At 41.9% G+C, this 20,322-nt stretch overlaps 1 protein-coding gene across 2 annotated transcripts in view; it reads left to right on the forward strand.

The window, feature by feature from the left end:
- nos1 (nitric oxide synthase 1 (neuronal)) overlaps positions 1 to 20,322 on the forward strand; it is a 61,071-nt gene that overhangs the window by 20,565 nt on the left and 20,184 nt on the right. The window contains exons 5-18 of one of the 2 annotated variants that reach the window (XM_078170546.1): positions 4,811 to 4,956; positions 5,271 to 5,433; positions 5,697 to 5,788; positions 9,854 to 9,995; positions 10,085 to 10,224; positions 11,230 to 11,404; positions 13,460 to 13,561; positions 13,812 to 14,006; positions 14,446 to 14,531; positions 16,247 to 16,391; positions 17,336 to 17,440; positions 17,531 to 17,589; positions 17,687 to 17,803; positions 20,138 to 20,203. In XM_078170546.1, the coding sequence (XP_078026672.1) occupies positions 4,811 to 4,956; positions 5,271 to 5,433; positions 5,697 to 5,788; positions 9,854 to 9,995; positions 10,085 to 10,224; positions 11,230 to 11,404; positions 13,460 to 13,561; positions 13,812 to 14,006; positions 14,446 to 14,531; positions 16,247 to 16,391; positions 17,336 to 17,440; positions 17,531 to 17,589; positions 17,687 to 17,803; positions 20,138 to 20,203 (1,733 nt within the window). The remainder of the gene's footprint in view (positions 1 to 4,810; positions 4,957 to 5,270; positions 5,434 to 5,696; positions 5,789 to 9,853; positions 9,996 to 10,084; positions 10,225 to 11,229; positions 11,405 to 13,459; positions 13,562 to 13,811; positions 14,007 to 14,445; positions 14,532 to 16,246; positions 16,392 to 17,335; positions 17,441 to 17,530; positions 17,590 to 17,686; positions 17,804 to 20,137; positions 20,204 to 20,322) is intronic. The other variant, XM_033620149.2, reaches the window with a different exon arrangement.

The raw sequence follows: 20,322 nt of genomic DNA on the forward strand, positions 1-20,322 counted from the left end.
GCTCTGTACGTCCCTTTCTGATGGGGAACTGAAATGAAAGTGAAACTCATCTATGCTCTCTTCAAAGCCAGACTCCACTGACAAAAACAGTAATTTTACCTCGCTGAACACAGGAGCTGCTAGTGTACCGCTGCTTCGACCAGTTTGCTTGTGATACTTTGGTGTTTTAAAAGTTAGTTCAGATTCAAGAAAGTCACACAATTCTTCATGAATTCAACTTAACACATGCAGATTAATTAATATACAATTGGTCATTTGGGGGGTTAAGTATTCATCAATTAAATAAGGTCATTTCCAAAACACTTAGACTAAAACTCCAAAAAGCATCAGGGACATGCAAAGAATTTGTAAGGAAAAGGTTAATCTATCAGCCTCTCTGTCCATCCATTTTTCCATTTTAACATGCAGCCGAAGTTTCTCCCTTTAGTTAGTAAGCCAGTCTAACAAGCACAAGGTGAACCCCGCTGTTTAAGCATTCACCACCCAAAACACAGCAGCCATTCGTAAACGGCAAACAGCAGCCTAATTACTTCGGTGACTTATTGGACACAGGCTATGCATCTCAATGAATGGCCTGTAATAGCATCTTCAGATTTATTATATATCACAGACGCTGCTGTATTCGAGGATGATCCGTCTTTTCGAAAAGGACAGCTGGCTGGCATGAATGCCCAGAGCGGTATGATGAGCGGACGTGCTGGAGCACGAGTGATTCCTTTGTTTTATTTTTAACACTCCGTGCTCTACTCATCCATTCCCCCCGTTTACCCCGTCACCTCTTGGGCTACTGTTCATGTTTTTCTGTCCCCGCTTTGTTGTTGTCTCTTGTTAACAATGATCTTTTCTTAGCTCCCCTTTTCTATGGAGTTATCCCTTTATTTTTTATCTTTGTGTTCATGAACACTTTCACTTATTCTTTCACAATTTCCTGTCTCATTTTTCTTTGTTTTGACTGTGATGGCGTGTTTGTTGCCGTGCTCAACAGATTTTTTTCCTCCTTTTCCTCCTCGTTTTTCTCGAGCAAAGGATGGATTTGTTGGAAGAGACATGGAAGGAAGTTTATTTTGGACAGACTGCCGGTCCACGTCTGAGTGTTTGGACAGTGCAAGTGTGTGGCTCAGCGTAACGAGCCAATTTTAGCAGCGCCGGGGTCAGTGTCAAATTTCCTCTTCGACTGCACGCCTGCGCTATCATTTCCGTCGTCCGCTCCTGCTCACTCATTCGATCTCTCTCTGAGCTGGTGAAGGCATTTAGGCAAACCAAAGTGACAGCTGACTTCAACTCTAATCACATTAAACTGACCACACAAGGTTGCTCTCAGCTATGAGCAATTTTCTCTCTGCATCTGTCTGTTTTCTTGTTTTCTGTCTTTCCTCCTCGCTCTTTCTGTCTTCCTGTCTCCGCTTAATAGAAGGATACCAATCCATGACTCACCCACTGACTTACTCATTCATTAACGTGCTTGCCAGCCATGTGTGAGAGATATAATGAAAGAAATTGTAAAACAGTTATGATCTCTTGTATGAATTCAGAGTACGGAACTTATTATAAAAATTGACTTTTTATCTGAACTAAGTGGAACTTATTATGATAAAACTGGAAGATGAAAAACTTCCAGCACAGATGGAAGTGATCTACAAATGCATGTTGACCTCATATATTGAAATACATATAATTTATTTCATATTAACACCTTTCTATCCTGGAAGAGTGGTGAAAGAGATGTTTATCCACAGGATTCTTTAGCAAGAAGTCTAAGATAAACCTATATTTATACAGGATTGGCACCCTCAGAGTGTTTTTACCACCTTCCAAATGGCAAAAGAGGGGGACTGATAATGGTTTGCACAACAGCTAGAAGAAGAGTGAGAAAAAGTTTAAGAAAATTGCATCAGAAGACAGTTTTATTTTTTAAAAGTCTACCATACATAAAGGATAATCACACGTGATTGGCAAACAACAAAAATAAGAAAAATATACAGATTCCCAGGTCTGTATAACCCAAATCTATCAGATTGCTCCTTTAATTCAGCTCTGTGTCTAAGTTTAGCAAAGGAGAACAAAATGCATACTGATAGTGTCGATGTCATACAGAAACCTTATTCAGTGTTTACATTGTACAAATGCAGCAAGTTCAATTAAAGTGAATCTACATAGATACCCGCGTCTACAGCGCCAACAGGGCTGGTAAACTCCGTAAATAGTCAGCACCATGAAGTTGAATGAACCCCAGTTAGATAGCTGCCGGCTTAATTCTGCCTTTAAAGTAAAATTATATCTTCTCTAAAACACTAAAAATACAATTCACGCATGACAAAAGAAAGTAACTAACATACTTAAACAAGGCGTCTGTCAAAACCTGGTCATACTTTTATGCCTGGCGCACCCATTTTGAATGTTGTCACTAGACAGATATGGGTTAGAAGGGTTCTCCTACCCTCGCTTTCACTTTTGTTAGGTTTAGGTACAAAGATTACATAGTTAGGTTTCCAAAAAGCAGCATGGTTTGACTTAAATAAATACATACCACATGTGATCACACAGGACACGAACACCAGTCTCCTGGGAGGAAAGTCCTATATTTGACCCATCCTCCTAACCGTACGTCAGCTAACTATCTCCATTGTTGCATAGCAATAAACACAGCCATTTAATGCGCTGATAACGATTCTTAGCATATAGTTGGTGCAACTAGCGAGACCCTTATAACTAGGGCCCAACCGAATTATCGGCTGGCCGATTTAATTGGCTGATTATAGCCATTAGAGAATAATTGGCAATCGGCCAAAAGTTGGCTGATTGATGCCGATGTTAACACTTATATTTTCATCACTAATAAAATGCAGGGAATATGGTGTTTTACTTAGAAATGATGTCCTTGTGTTACTTTTTGCACTATAACATACCTCTGTTAAATTGGCAATAATGAGAAGAACTCTGGTACTGTGAACATACATGTGAATGTCTTAATTCATATAAACTTCACATGATTATTTTATTTCCCAGAGGTTTACTGCCTTTTTGCACACCTTATTTTTGATTTATTTTGTGTTCAAATTGTTCATAAGCTGCTTGTTCCACACAATTTCTGATATTAAAAATATTTGAAAATAGTAAAATGTTCTTCCTTCAATTTTTATCTTTGTAACGAGTGTTTGAACTATTTAAGCCATCAAAAGCAGGTATTTCGGGGTTTTTTAAATTGAAAAACGTAAAAATTTAATCGGCATCAGCCCCAAAAAATCCATATCAGTCGGGCCCTACTTATAACCTATACCCTATCTAAGATGCTGATAACCACCAATAACGCCCATTTAATGGAGCGATAATATTCGAACCGGTGCCTAGCAGCACAACTGTGTCATTAGCTGGTGGCTACAGCTGCTTGTACTGTGTGCAGCACATAGACTGTATATTAAGATGGACGACACGTCTCCACTTACCCCCACTGTAATAAAAATATATATATAAATATGGATACAGCCACTGCTTTCTTGTGCTGGTGACATCATTTGGAGCCAGAGCCATCTATCAAATTCTTGTCTATACACCTGTCCAACCAACTGCAAGCAGCACCATAGGTAGTGAGCATATCGATTGGCACACACAGCTGTCAATCATGACCTCAATCCCCTTTTGTAAAATCAAATTACAACTTATAAACAAACTTATTAGTAAAACGAACACTTGAACTACCAAAAATGACAAAAAACATCTTTGGGAAAAATGCATTTGACACCTACTTTGAGTTTTTAGTCTGTCTCATATACTATCCACTAACATAAAGGGAGTAGGGTTTATGACCTATACTGCAGCCAGCCACCAGGGGGCAATCAAGATGTTTTGACTTCACTTTTGGGGAGCTGTCATGTCGTCCATCTTTATATACAGTCTATGATACAGCACAGCAAATAAACACTTATGCGCAACATGCACATAATTCCACTCCAATAAGTACAGTGTCCATTATTTTAGAGAATGTATGTTTTACTTTCAAGTTGCTTTGAAGCTGGCAGCTAGCTTGCGTTCATTCCACTTGATGGCGCCGACCGTTTATTGGCATTTACCAACCCACTGGCACTTTAGACCCTGGTCTCACTATGCTAGTTTCACTTAAAATTAAAGTCATATATATCTGTGCAAACATTTACACCAAACAACATGCGTGATTCCACTGCAATACGCACTTACCAGCAGTTACCCAGGTTTTTTTCTCACATTGTGCTCAATAAAACAGCAAAGTTGACACTTCAGTAAGAACCCCCCCCCCCCCCCCCAACAAAAAAGTTTTAATGGATTTGCACAGTTCACATGGGAAAATATGGTATTTTGGATTAATCCCTGTATAATAACAGCATCTCTTACGTCTGTTTCATATCAAGCAGAACCAAGACTTAGCTGCGTAATCTAAAATGAAAAGAGAGGGGAGGTAATGGGATAGCTCTGCCTTTGTAAATTAAGAGGATGCCATGCCTCTTTCATTTTGCATTTAATCAGAACACAGAGATGAATGCAGGGGCTGTCTGGTGAGTGAACAGGAATCCCAAGAGCCACTGGAATATGTTGAGGAATTCTGTGCTGTACATAAAAAATAAATGAACAAATTGCATCCGGTTTTTGGTGTTTTCTGTCAGTGTTATTCTTTGCTGAAAAATAAATGTAGATGTCTGCAGACGCATGAAAGAGAAGCTGTACCATACACAATGATCACCTGGGTCTTCAGCTGCATTTTGACGCTGAAGAAAAACCAACAAGCAGAATTCATCCCCAAAAAAGCCTCCCTCATCTGTCACCATATTTGTCTCTTCAGATGCCAATGTGCAGTGAAAATGTGTGCCACGGCTCTGTGATGGTGCCCACCCAGCACATCCGCAAATCAGACGAGGTCAGAACCAAAGAGGAGCTTCTTCCACTGGCCACTGACTTCATAGACCAGTACTACACCTCCATCAGAAGGTAAGCACGGCCTGTAACATCTGCAGAGCTGAGAGTTAGACCTCAGTGGGTGGAGCCGAAGACCAACATGTTTCGGGGTGGGCGGTTATTGTGGGAGGTTTTGTGGTTGAGTAATGTTTGGTCGACTATTAGGGGGCAGCCTAAAATAATGATAACAATAATCAACAAAGCTGGTATCACCTTTTGAAAAATATCTGAATAGATTATATGGACAAGTTTACGAAGTGGCACAATCTCCATCCAGAATCTCTTGTGTTGAGGTATACTGAATGTACATGTTCTCTTATTGTGCCTGTGGACCTGACTGCCCACAGGAATGGCTCTAAGGCGCATGTGGACAGGCTGGAGGAGGTGACCAAGGAGATCGAAGCTTCAGGAACGTACCAGCTGAAAGACACTGAACTGATTTATGGGGCCAAGCACGCCTGGAGGAATGCTGCCCGCTGCGTAGGGAGGATCCAGTGGTCCAAGCTACAGGTGATATACAGTATGGCTGAAATGCTAGCAACGAGCTTTGAGAGCTTTGTACTCTTTATATGCTGTTTGTGACAATTGACAAGTGATGTGGATAGGTTGAAAGATGAATTTGCACTTTTTCATGATATCCAAGATGTTCAGAGACTTTTGGCTCAGTAACATGTTTGGATTTACAGTCACATTTCATCTTATATTTCTATATTTAAAACACTTAACTGTGCATTAACCTGGTTCTGAGTTTCATTCTCACATTTGCTTTCCAGGTTTTTGATGCCAGAGACTGCACAACAGCTCATGGAATGTACAACTACATCTGCAACCACATCAAGTATGCCACCAACAAAGGCAACCTGAGGTAAACAAAAAAAACCCCAACACACTGCTCAACTTTTTTGCTGAAGTCTGGTTTCTTGTTTCCTTTGTTCAGCTCTGCTCGTGTTCCTCCGACTGCACTTGTTCCCCTCCCCATCTGTCACTCCGTGTATTTCATCACCCTTCTCCATCTCTCCATCACCACCCTGACATGACCCACTGTCCCATCTGTCAGCGCACGCTCCGTCTCTTAAGGCTGCATCTGACACTATCTGCTGCCTGTCTATCTGATCCCCAGCCGCTGCCCTGTCGGTGAGGCGGCGGGCCTCGCTAACAAGCAGTCATTTTGTCTGACCTGCGCAGCGCTCGCTCACTTTCTGCCAAGTCCTAATCACATGTGACACCTCATATTTACTTCTTGGATGATGGATAGCTTCTGACTCATTACTACACTTAGCCTGGCCTTCAGAAGGACAGCTCGGATACACATGTTGATAAGAGCCAGCACGACATCCTCTCTCAGCCTGGCTTGCTTTAGCACAAATAAGCCCAGGCACGTAAATAAACATATTGTGCTCCTGCAACATGTTGCAATAGTTTTCATAGAATCATTTTGCTTATTCAAAATCACCTGTCAGCATTACAAAATATAAATATACTGTGAGGAAGGTTCCTGAAATGATGCAAAAAAACCAATGCTATGAGTCAGTTGTTTACAAGTGGTGGAGTTCATGGGGAAATGATGTAATATCTACAACGCAGTAAATATTTGTTGCAGAGATTATTATGTCAAAAACTGTCAAAATGTTATTAGAGTTCTTTTTAAATAGGCTGCAAGTGAACTAAAAGACACTGGATGCTGTAAGTTGATATAATATCATGCTATCACTTTTTCTCAAGGCAACTTTTCTGAAGGCTTTAAAAGTTGCAACAAATGGCTTCATTAATTATGCAATAAGCTTTTATCACTGTGAAGTGATTATAAGTCATTAGTGATTATTGAGAACGAATTGGGTTGCCAGGTTGTGGAAAAAATCCACAGTCTGGTGTTTATTTTTATTTTACAACATGTTTTTTAATCAATTAATAAGCATTGGTTTCTTGTTTTTAAAAAGGCAATCAAGTCTGCAGTTATAACTGTTACTTAGTCATACATGGATCGTCTGCGGCCATTTTCTAGAATTAAATGGACGATGATCAAACTAGTCAAAGGGAGTTTCCACAGCCTGTGACGACCCATACATATATCTGATCTAGAAAGTATTAGTAAATGGTTTATTATCCATTAGCCCCTTGAAACCTGAGCAAAGTGGCTTGATTTCTCTTAAAATATGGGAAGAAGGTAATGAGCAATGAGAGAATGAAAGAAGAAATGAACCAAAAAATTAGCAAGAAATTAATAAGAAACTTAATTAATTAATTAATTAATTAAAAAAAAGAAAATTAGTTAAAAAAGAAAAACAAACAAACAAGGAAACAGCCTGGAGAGAGTGCTTACATTTTTATTAAAATAATTATTTAACATAATTTTAAAATGTTATAATTATATTTTTTTCCTATTTTTTAAATCATTTTCAAAATCTTTTTTTTTTTTTTTTTGCATTTGTGGAACATTTCTTACCAAGTTGCTCATTGCCTTTTTTCCCATGTTTTTGAAAGAAATCGCACCAGTTTGCTCAGGGTTAAAATGTGTAAATAGTTGCGAAAGGCGCCTGAAAGCAGCACAAGAAAAGTGATGTCACTCCAGGTTTCAAAGGGTTAATAAAGCCACCTTTATTAAGGGGTTCATATGAAAAAGTGGTACCAATATTACACTGCTGCTGGACAGGAGTGTAATTACTTTATAAAGCATGTCGCCTAATTTGGAACATTCTCAAATTTTTGTGTCATCATCAAAAATATGACAAAATAGAGAGTTTGTTTCCTGCAGATATAGACTGCTAGCACAACTGGCCCAGATTCACACCAGCTGCTCTCCCTTCTCCACAGTGACTTACCACCAGCTTAGCAGTATTAACACTTTTACCCGGTCATGGGTTACCCGGCATTAAAACACCACTGGGATGTAGAACAGACTAAAGGTAGCTAAGCTCTGGCTCTGCTATGAGTCCTCTGACATAACATAATTGAAAATGCCTCTGGGCGAAGCGCTTGCACAGTGCCGACCATTTGTTAACAATCTTGTTGATTAATGTACTGAAATAATTATCTAATGCTTTGTTGCAAAGCCTCTTACTGTGTATGTGCAGCTATCAGTATGCTACTGATCTAAGTGCTATGACACAGTTCAGATATCTGGTTATATTATTATCACCACCAGGTGCAGGCCTGGAGGTTTGTAAGTGTTTTTGTGAGTGTTTGTGTCCAGCTTTCCGCAGCCAATCCCATAAACTACCAAATCAGCCAGTGTCATATTTTGTGTGTAGATTAGTGACTGTATGCTCAAGGACTTTTTGTGGTTGTGGCTAAAAAACTGATATCCATAGACAAGTGTGGTCGGAATATCTGAAGATTAATTCCATACTCAATATGTTAGACACCATACAAAATAAATAAACCCCCATTTTTGTCAACCTCGCTACAGCCTTCCCTGTAAGGGAGCCAGGAGGGACAATCCCACTGGATGCAGCTGCGCCACATACCAAGTGCGATCAGATTGTAGCCCCGTTTCCATTACACTTTCGGTATGGTACCTTTGCAACCAAAAGTAACTCATCAGACATGGCACATAGACCCTAGTGTTTCCACCGCAGACAGTACCCTTAAATGTGGGCGGTGTTGTTGTCACTCACTGCTCCGTCCAACACTCACTGTATTTCGTTATCACCGGTGATACAGATGGAAGTCTGCACCTCGTTTATCGTCCAACAGAGTTACACAGCAACATTTTCAGAGCAAAATAGAACAGGCTGCAGTGAGAGTCTCTCTCCATGGGATATTTAAAAATAGCAGGTTTGTACATTTAGTCCTTCTCAGGCAAGCTCAGGGGTTTAGTGTTGCTGTAGCCGACAGGAACGACGCTCCACAACGCTTTTTTTTTTCTCCAAGGATGAGAATACATGCAGTTCACATAACCCAGTCGAAATGAAGATCCATTCATTACTAAAAGTTTATGTCATATAAAAACTGAAGTTATGGTCAAAGTTGTCACAGCAAAATTTAAGGTGTGTTGATGGATTCACGTCGTCGCCTCATGCGCAGAGTAACATTACAAGTTAACGTTCCACCTTCAAAGTTGCCGGCAGTCGGCCCAGTGAATTAATTTTTCTTCTCAGACTCCAGCTGCTGTGAGAGGCAGCAAAACATCCTTTCATTTTATAGTTACAGTTTACCAGTAAAACTCTCCACAATAGGAACAGCGGTTACATGAGACTCAAAACCAGACACAACTCAGCCCTGAGCAGAGTGACCGTCCATATTGACCAATCAACAGACTGCAGTGTTCACAGCTCCACCTTTTAGCACCAGATCTGTGTGCTAGGTACCCCAACAGAGGGGGGACCAAAGATGGGGACAGTACAGAACGGTTCCATTGGTGCCATCCACAACTTTCCACAGTGGAAACAGGGCTTTTTTTTTTTGTCTGCCACACGGCGTCATACCACAGCTGAAGCATTTCAAAAGCAGAGCATTTTTGTAGATATGCAGATTTAATTGATTTGGTCATTTTCCTTGATATTTGTGCTTCTACCATAAGTGAGTGAGAAGGTCAAGTAGTTGAATTACTTCTTCTGTTTTTTTGTCTGTTGAAGTTGTGTTTATTTTTTTCCAACTTTGTTGTGCTGCAGCCTAAAGACAAAGTGAATAGCATTTAAGTTCAGTGATGAATAACATGGATCGAAGATTTGTGGCTGTGTTTACTTATTAAAAATACATTAATTCCCATATTTATATTGTATCTCCTGAAACACAATGTGGCACGTCTGCTGTATTTACGAAAATTGTCTTGAGTGGCAGCTGGAACACAGCTGGCTGGCGGAGCTCTGCACTTCTCAGTGTTTTTCAAAATATGAGATTATTACTAAAGCTAGGACAAAATCAAATGTTGTCAGTATCTACATTTCACAATACGTTTTGGGGGATCATCTTTTTCTGTTCTTCTCTGCAGGTCGGCTATCACCATATTTCCTCAGAGGATAGATGGCAAACACGACTTTCGAGTGTGGAACACTCAACTGATTCGTTATGCTGGCTACAAGCAGCCTGATGGACAGATCCACGGAGACCCTGCTAATGTTGAATTTACAGAGGTAAGGACAAGAGGAGCTGTGTTTTTGAGTCGTTGCTGTGAAGCTGCAAAACTCCCCTTTGCAGCTCACATGTCGCTTTGTGTCTCCAGATCTGCATGCAGCTGGGATGGAAGGCTCCGAAGGGTCGTTTTGATGTCCTGCCTCTCCTGCTGCAAGCCAATGGAAATGACCCTGAGCTGTTTGAGATTCCCGAAGACCTCATCCTGGAGGTGCCGATCACACACCCAAAGTGAGTTATGCCTTCACTTTTAAGCATGCATAAAATATACAGACTCTAGCAAAACAAGAACAGAGGGGGCTACACAGAAAAAAAGACATCCACCCACTCACACAGCTCCTAACAACTCTTCTTAAACAATGGGGTACTTTCAAGCCAAGAAGTATGATTGGGTTATTGTCACATTCCAACTGTGCTGAATGTTCCCAGAAAGCACAGCTAGCCATGCTTTATCTGTTGCTATGCCAGCTTTGTGGTAACCATGGGGCTTGTTAGTGAGATTTCAAGCTCCTTCCTGTGTTTTGTTCTAATGTTTACTTTACTTTTTAGAAAACTTTTCTTAAATTGATAGCTACCACACAAATGTCCTTGAGATCTTATACGTTAATGCTGTATCTAATATCTACAATCACAATAAAGAATTGGTTATTACAGCTACACTAGTTTTCACATACACACACACACACACACACACACACACACACACACAGAGCTATCACCACATTGCCACACGCTACAGAGAGCATTTCAGAATCCCTCATCACACACTGATCTCTCTGCCAGACTCCCCCCAAATTGGCACCTCTTGCTCCATACCCTGCATCAACTGGCCGTCAGCTCTGGCAGCAGCTTGGCACGGGCCGCGACCACCAACAGCGTCTCATCATCACTCGAGATTAGACCCATCTCTGCAAATAATACACTGAAAGCAATGATATCAATCCCCCTGGGTGCAAGGAGTGAGTGGTGGCAGGCAGATTGAGGTCCTGCCTGCTCTGTCCAGCAATGAAAAGCTGTCAAAAGTGGAATTTTTTTGTGTTAATGTTGGTTTTGGCTGCACTCCTTTTTATGATATGTGTCTCTGGACTGAATATCTGTACTCATAAGGGCAAATTACTGCAGTTAATGACGGTGTATATTGCAAATGTTGCATGTTTACCCGACCTCAGCAGGGAGCACAGTGAAGCCAAAGTAGCTGCAGTTCCCTACCATCATTTCCTGATTTCCTCTGCCCAGGTACGAGTGGTTCAAGGAGTTGGATCTGAAGTGGTACGGCCTCCCGGCGGTTTCCAACATGCTGCTGGAGATCGGTGGCCTGGAGTTCACTGGCTGCCCCTTCAGTGGCTGGTACATGGGCACAGAGATTGGCGTGAGGGACTTCTGCGACAGCTCACGCTACAACCTTCTGGAGGTAGTGTGTTGTGCCAAAACACAGAGTCATGCTCTCCGTTTGAAATGGGGGGGAAAGAATCAAAAGCACAGATTGACTGACGCCTTGTGCAGAGAGGAGCATGTGTTGTGTCACCAAATGATCCAATCAGAATGCCATTCTTCTTTTAATTATGCACACTGAGGAAAACGCTGATTAGCCTGCTTGTGCTTTGTCACAGATGCTCCTAACATAAACTATACATTGCTAATTTTAGTATTATATCACTCGCAGACAGACTTTTGCTTTTATTGGGCTTCCACCAAAGTTAAGTGTGCATTTCCAAGTTGATTATTATTTGCACCGCTGTCACAAAGACCACCGGATCCCTCTCTGTCTTCCTCAGAGCTGAGCAACTACCACAGATTCCTCAGTTTCTTCGGTTGTTCCACAGTCGCTGGCAGCCGCTACTGGGTATAGTAACTGCAAAGAACTTACAGTGGTGCTCTTTGGTAACTGGGGAGCCACCGATGAAAACAAAAACGCTATCCTCTTTCTGTTTTGGTTGCACAGTGGTTTCCACTTCTTGTAAATGAAGCCTTCATTGGCTGAATCCAAATGTCCGCCCTCTGGACCTGCAGACTGAGCCCTTGTGGACTTTAGTCGTACGTAGTGTGACACATTTACTGTCATCAAGTAAAGAGGGCAGAGACTGCAAGCGGCTGATCGACAGCTCTCCAGACTGTTTAAGTTGATGAACAGTGCCTACTCATCTGTTCCTGCAGATAACAAGATATAAATCCCATGTATAACCTTTTTGTGACTGAACAAAAATGTATTAACACATCTCTATATAACAGGCTACACATTTTCAAAAACAGACATGTTTGTAAAGGACAGGGCTATAACTCAATACATTGGACATTACTTATTTTTCGGCCAATTCCTTAGCCCATTTCACTGCACAGCCTGATAGGCTACAATAATCAGATGCATTTTCAGTCCCTCTACAGCCTATACTTAAACATATTTCTGTACTGTGATGTGGTAGAATATTTCTGGCCTACACAATTCAAGTTGCATTTTACTTAGTCTGAGTGGGCGGAAGTTCGCTGCATAGATCAGCCTCTCATTGGGCAGAACGAGCCACCCGCTGAAGTCCCGCCCTACCGCCTCCGGTTGTGTTGCAGTTTTCAACACGTCCTTTACTAACTTTTGTGGGGTTTGATCTTGCGGGGATGTAGCCATTTTTCTGCCATGGTTCGCGTCCTGTAGGTGATATTTTTGTGGGCATGTTACACCAAAACCTGTTTCCCCCTGGCAATATTTTTGCAAGCGCACCGTTGCTGTGGCACCGCCCAGAACGACTGTGATTGGTTGAAAGAAATAAAAAAAGCCAGGGCACTTTTTTCTCCAATCTTAAAGTGAGAGTCGGCCCAGCCAGACCTTTCTTTTCTTGAGAAAGGTCTGGTGAGCGAGACTACATTTTACTAGACCTAACTATCAGTAACTATTTTACACATCTACGTTTTTTAGGCAGTTGAAAGAAACACAACATCACGTCCATATTGCAATGAATTGTAGATTATTTAAATAGTGATGTTGGCTGAAGTCTGCAGCCCAAGTGGACTCTCAGAAAGTCCACATGAGGCCCCATGTGGACTAGTTGAATTGTGGATGTAGTCAGCTCTCAGCACTCCTGGACTTCTGGGGAATGCGCCTGCAAAGTTTGTGAGTCTGTAAGTGCGGTGAAGTCCGGACATTTGGATTCAGCCATTTTCCCGTGAGACTTGCACAGTGACAGGCTCACAGGGAACCAATCCAAATGCAGATGGTATCATTATTCTTTAGCCATTACATTGTGCAATCAACATGTACTCCACAATGATAAGAGAGGCAAATAGAATTTGTCTATGTCCACTTTAATAATACACTGTTACAGACTGAAGAATGTGCAGAAGAACTACTATGAGCAACCATCTTTTGGAGGCATAAAACATATGAATGTCACACTTGGATTAAGTTGTGAATAACCGACCAGCACAGTGACTTTAACATCAGAACTGTCATATAACATGTTCTTTCTACCGTGTGTAGGAGATTGCTAACAGGATGGCCTTAGACACCAGGAAGACGTCCTCCCTTTGGAAAGACCAGGCACTGGTGGAGATCAACATTGCTGTTCTTTACAGCTTCCAGGTGGGTGCACTGTTATGGGATGTTATTTTAAAGGTATACTTCACCATAAACAGATGTTTTGAATGTCAAAACATAGATACAAATGATCTGCATGTAAGCATGCATACTTTTCACTTTAAATGTAATGGATTTAAAATATATCCGATTTGTTTGTGGATCTAAAAAAATGTCTTTTGCAACTATAATGTTTTAACTATTTCTATTACATAGACACATAAATGATTTCACTGTTTGTGTCCACTGTTTTCAGTCATGCAAAGTGACCATAGTGGACCATCACTCAGCCACAGAGTCCTTCATGAAGCACATGGAGAATGAGTACCGGGTGCGAGGTGGCTGTCCTGGAGACTGGGTGTGGATTGTGCCCCCCATGTCAGGAAGTATCACACCAGTGTTCCACCAAGAAATGCTCAACTACCGCCTCACTCCTTCCTTTGAGTACCAGGTGAGAGGGAGGTGTAAAGAAAACATGAAGTACTTACCATGCCTCAAAGTGTCACCTTTTTCTCTCAGGTTGAATTCATCATGAAACAGGTAGAGATAATAATATCTGCAGTGACATTAGCCTCAGCAGATGGTAATGCAGTTCCTTGGATGTTGGGTTTTTGGCAGACGACACCACAATTATAGACATACACTTTTGTTTACAACCTGGTTGACTGCTAAGCTATATTAGGAAGCCATTAAGGTAAATTAATTTTACAAGCAGACCGGGCACATAAAAGGAAAGTGTGTACAGCAAATGGTGAAATGCAGCTTCTTTATATCAAGTCACTCCTAGAATACGCTGAATATCACAAATGAAGTCTCAGCATGTTGGAATGGATTTTAATCTTAAACAAATACAACCTCTGAATTTTAATTTCTTGTCCCATATGCAAAAGCCTGATCCTTGGAATACCCACGTGTGGAAAGGAGTCAATGGGACGCCCACAAAGAAAAGAGCTATTGGATTCAAGAAGCTTGCCAAGTGAGTGTGCAGTCGCAGAAATATTAGACAAGAACAATGCTCGGTTTTGTTAAATTTGTGACTTGTTTTTCTTATTTTCTTCTTGTATTTAAAGAGTGAAGATTACATTCAACCTAATAAAATGTCCTGGTTAACATGAGGTTAAATTTAGGCACAAAAACCAGTGGTTATGGTTAGGAAAAGATCATGTTTTAGCTTAAAATCCTCGGTTTTAGGGTCAAAGTCAGCTCATTCACTACATCACATGTAACATGTATGGCTGCCCCAACTAAGAATACACCTAGTCAACCAATAGTCATCATTTAGGGCCATTAGTTGACTAGTCGCCCACATATTTACAACATTAATTTAATTATTAAATGGTATATTTTGGTGGTTTGAGTTGAAGGTGTGAGAAAGAATAGTATCAGTAACATTGTTAACACTGTGCTACATTACAGAGAAATACAAAACCGTACTAATGAACCTTCATTAATATAGGCCTATATTTTATCTACAAGTGCACGTCACACACTGAGCGAGCCGCCTGTTAATGACGCTGTGGGCTAATGGGCATGTAGCTACTTCCATGTTTCAGATGATACGTCATGTTTGTAGTCGACCAATGAAGATGAGTTTACATATCACCTTGGGTTCGTCCTTCACCTTCTCAAAATGATCCCACACTTTGGATTTCCTGCCCGACATGTTATTAACTAGCCTGTGGAATAACCGCAGGTACCAGCCCTGGAAATTAGAGGCTGTACACATGCTGCATCTTTAACCACCTGGAAAATGCGAGGTCGGGCATTGCGTCTGAGGTTGCTAAGCAACCTTAACAAGCATCATATAGCCTATTTACCTGAAATCCTGAGTGCAGAGCTGATTATCTTCCAGGAGCTGTTTATAAGTGTGTAGGCCTATTGTCTGTGGGACAGATGTAAAGCTCTGGGTAGCCCTTCACTAACATGATCAATGTATTTATCAGATTGAATATTTACAGACGAAGGGAAAGATATCTGTCAGCTGTGATTGGTTTGTAACGTGATTCCCACATGGTCCAGTCATATAGGTTTTGATTTATTTTGACATGGTGCAGCTCCAAATAGAGTTTCATGTTGTTTTTTTCTGGGACTAAGTGACCAATGAAATCTTTCCAACTAATGACCCTTCGTTCAACTGACGTCTGGTCAACCATTAGGGGGCAGCCATAGAAACGTGTAAATGTAACATAATAGTGGTTTGCAAAAACATTCAATGCCAACATTTTTTTGCAGCGTTACATCTCAAAGATAATTTGCTGAAGGATATGTGTATGATAATCAAAGGCCGAACAAGTAATCATGTTCCTGACAAAAGTTAGACACATGGGAAGGAAGCTGGTGTGCTCTGTGGTGAAATTCATTCAATCAACCCCTGAGGGAGTAATCAGAACTTTGTCAGTGTATTGTCTGTGTATGCATGCACTCCTGCCCGCTCATGTTCTGCTATTAATATAATTGCCTTGAGGATATGACAAGCTAGGTAATCACGATTGTCATCTATCCCCTACTTTGACATGATGTCTGACGCCTGCTGAAGTGAACCACACGGCACTCAATATCAAATGTCTTATCAGACGTATCGACATGAGGGAGTCTTCTGGTCATGGCGGAAGATAAAAGGTTGCAAACTGTGTCATCAAATCACCGGTCCTTGATTGAATTTTCCCTATCTGTCTCTCTTCGCCTCTGCAGGGCTGTGAAGTTCTCGGCCAAGCTCATGGGCCAGGCCATGGCCAAGAGGGTGAAAGCCACCATACTGTTTGCCACAGAGACAGGCAAATCGCAAGATTATGCCAAAACTCTGTGTGAAATCTTCAAGCACGCTTTTGACGCAAAGGTACGCTTGCTCCCACCTTGCATCATCTTATCCGAAAGTCGAACGCGAGCCTATGTGTCATAGTGTAGACGTCTAATTGAAAAAGGAGGAATTCAAAGACATGCTTATACCCCCCCCCACCCCACCCCCTTCTCTCTCGCTACGTGTCTGACGAAGCCAAGCAGATGCCAGCTGAGTACAGGCAACGAGAGGGCAGGAGAAGAAAGTGTGCCTTTTGTCACATTTTCTTCTTCTCTCATGCAGGAAAGTGCCGCGGGTCGGAGGCAAGATTTAACCACCGAAGCGTTGAGCAGTGTAGCACTTTAAGACAAGATCCTGAAGCACCCCTGGCTGTGCAAATCTGTTTAGAAAAATGTCGAGAGAAAAAAATGCTAAACATGCTGCTCTCAATCATACACTGTGTGCTCTTCCTCCAGGTCATATCTTATGTTGCCTTCCTGTTTTCCCAGTGTGATCAATCATACAAGAAGAGATGTGTGCATGCCAGTGTGCGGATGTGTCACTGAGAGTGGGTGTCTGTAGAAGGATCTCAGGACAGATGCGAGCACTTGGGGCAAATCCTTGCTGTCTTGGGGCTAAAGCCTGTTTCCTCTTCACGCCTTTGGTTGTGTCTTTGTGTGTGTGTGTGTGTGTGTGTGTGTGTGTGTGTGTGTGTGAAATACAAGTGAATCCCGTGGCAGACAAACACGTTCATGTTGAGTGGTATGCATCATGGATGCTCGCTGTGCAGCAGCAGCATATTATCATCTCGTTAGAGGCGAGGACAGAGTGGTCATTACAACCTCCTCCTCTTCTGCCAACGGCTGTGTGTTCAGCCTTAATTTACACGCTCGAGTCATCTGTCGTGTGGAGTGTGTGTCTAGGAGAGCAAGATTAAGACTGCATCCTGGAAGCGGAGGCCAAGACTCACTCAGCATGATGCTTTCTTTCTGGGACACTTGCAGGTCATGTCAATGGATGAATATGATGTGGTGGACCTGGAGCATGAGACGCTGGTGTTGGTGGTGACCAGCACATTCGGCAATGGCGATCCACCTGAAAATGGAGAGGTATGTTCAGCATGTCATATTTCAACAGTGTAGCTAATTAAGCACAGACAAATGCACAGATTAGCAACAGCCATTTTTTGGTCACTGCAGAAATTTGGAGGTGCCTTAATGGAGATGCGCCACCCGACATCCAACACAGAAGATAGGAAGTGAGTTTAGTCCCTCAACCTGCCCGTGTTTTTATCTGTGCATGTCAGTTTTTTGTTGAGTAAGACATCCATCTCTTTGTATTCATCTCCTGTCCAGGAGCTACAAGGTCCGTTTCAATAGCGTGTCATCCTACTCTGACACTCGCAAGTCCTCCAGTGACGAGCCAGAAGCCAAGATTAATTTTGAGAGCACCGGACCTCTCGCTAATGTCAGGTAAACCAAACCACAGAAAATCAAATCACTGTTATTACACTTTCCCACCCAATAAGCAACAATGTTTTGATTTGCTTGTGAAAAGACGTTTAAATCATAAAAAATGGCAATGTCAATAAAGTCATCAGGAAGCTAGGACATGCTTCACACTGAAATTCTAGTCATTACAGTCTTTGAAATGCTGCTGAAACAATGGTTACAGGTAGACTTCATGCTGGAAAAACATTCACTTTTCAGTTAATCCCAGTTTGATACATGCCTGACATCAGAAGACGAGTCACATGACTTGGACATGGACTCAAATTTGATGACTTTAGACTGGACAAAATCAAGACCAACTTGCAACTTGACCTGGATGTTAATACCAATGACTTGTGACTTCAGTTGGACTCGCGCTGTTTGACTTGAAAATAGTTAATACCATCCCCCAATCCAAAAGATTAGAAAGTATGTTATTGAAAAAATGTGACACTTATAAATACAATTCCCCTCATTTCCAAAAAAATGAACTGATGTTAACGCTAGTCATCGATACTTAATTCCCCAGAGCCACTTTAGACTAATCTGACATCATCCAGTCAAGCTGCAGGAGAGGACCACTAACATTACATTACTGAGCACCACATGGAAAAAATGACACCAAAGGTAAAATAAAAATAAAAACATGCAAGTCAAAATAAATCTAAATTTTTATAAATTTGATGTATTAATGCTCTATTGTTGGAATTGAGGCATAGTGGTGCAGTAGTTAGCATTGTAGCCTCACAGCAAAAAGGTTCCTGGTTCGAACCTTTGGGTAGGGGAGCCCTTCTGTGTGGAGTTTGCATGTTCTCACTGTGTCAGCGTGGGTTTTCTCCAGGTGCTCCAGCTTCCTCCCACAGTCCAAAGACATGCAGGTTAATTGGTGACTCTAAATTGTCCGTAGGTGAGAATGTGAGTGTGAATGGTTGTCTGTCTCTATGTGTCAGCCCTGTGATAGTCTGGTGACCTGTCCAGGGTGTACCCTGCCTCTCACCCAATATTAGCCAGGATAGGCTCCAGCCCCCCTGCGACCCCTAACAGGGTAAGTGTTAAAGAAAATGAATGAATGCTAAAATGGCATTACATTTTGGTGAAGAACGCATTGTGACTTGTTTAAAGGCGCTGTATGTAAGAATGTGGCCAAAACGGTTACTGCACTCAAATTCAAAATACTGCCGCGAGTCGTGTCCGCCCCCCCTCCCCTACAGATTCGAGGTTGCTGGACAGCAGCACACTGGAGACTGATTTGTTTGCCCACTGGCAGCTGCCGTGGCAGGGCCGCGTCGCCGCGTCCTTGATCTTCCTCGGTTTTCCAGCGGACCGTTTGAGCAAGTCTGGCTTCTCTGCTGCTGATGCTGCTGCCGGGATACAGCTGAGGAGAAGCCGGCTGCTAATGCTATGTACCGGGACACTGCTAACGCTGCTGCCGGGATACAGCTGAGGAGAAGCCAGCTGCTAATGCTATGTACCGGGACACTGCTAATGCTGCTTGCCACGCTGCTGTAGCTCAGTCGTAACTGTAACTGATGCTGAGACTCTACTGACTGCGTGACTGGTAGACGGCGGTGGGTGGCGCAACAGGCCAAAACACAAATTTAAAACAAACATGATTTGCAGACCGTAACAATGTTTTTTAAATGCGAATATTCTGACTGTACTATTGTTGTCGGTGAGATCAGTATGTTATATGAACATTATTCCTTAGTCTCTGTGACATATTAGGATGATTTTACGACTATTTGCTTTAGATTTCTTGCATATAGCTCCTTTGTTTAAGTCTGGAAACTCAAAGATTAGGACTCAGGAACTGACTTGGGATTGGCTTAGGGCTTGAGTGCTGAGACTTGAGACTTAGGCCCAATTCCAATCCGGCCCCTAAAGACTCAAGCCCTGAACCCTCACTGACTTAACTGACGTCAGCTGTAAGCGATTGAGTGTGAGAGTCTGAAAGGGCTCTGGATGCTACAAATAGGAATGGGACAGCACTTACCCCCTCTCTACAAAATGTTGTTGACACTGGCGGCTCTGGGCGTGATCATTTATCGGTTATTGTCAGCATATATTCCACACACGAAGAATATATATCTACATCTATCTATCTATCTATCTATCTATAGATATATATAGATATATCTTTGTGTGTGGAATAAGTCAGTGAGTCTGTAAGGGATCGGATTGGAATTGGGCCTTACTTGTGTCTTGCAAAACAATGACTTGGTCTCACTTCTGCCTGACATCATGCTTAACCACAAAATCTCTCCACATTTAACTTTTATTTGATGAGATTTTTTGGGATGGCAAATGTTATTGCAGTGGATGGTTTGCTGACCAGTTCAAGAGGAGGAGCCTACAAAAATCTTGTCCAAAGTGCAAAGTGATGTGAGTTGACTGCTTCACGGCAAAGGTGTGGTGAAATGACTTCTGGTGGAAGAGTCAACAGTTTCCTGTTTCCAACTAACCATAAACCAAGTATTTGTGAATATGTCGGCTGTTTTGGT

Source organism: Epinephelus lanceolatus, chromosome 9 (assembly GCF_041903045.1).
Source record: "Epinephelus lanceolatus isolate andai-2023 chromosome 9, ASM4190304v1, whole genome shotgun sequence".
Classification (NCBI taxonomy): domain Eukaryota; kingdom Metazoa; phylum Chordata; class Actinopteri; order Perciformes; family Serranidae; genus Epinephelus; species Epinephelus lanceolatus.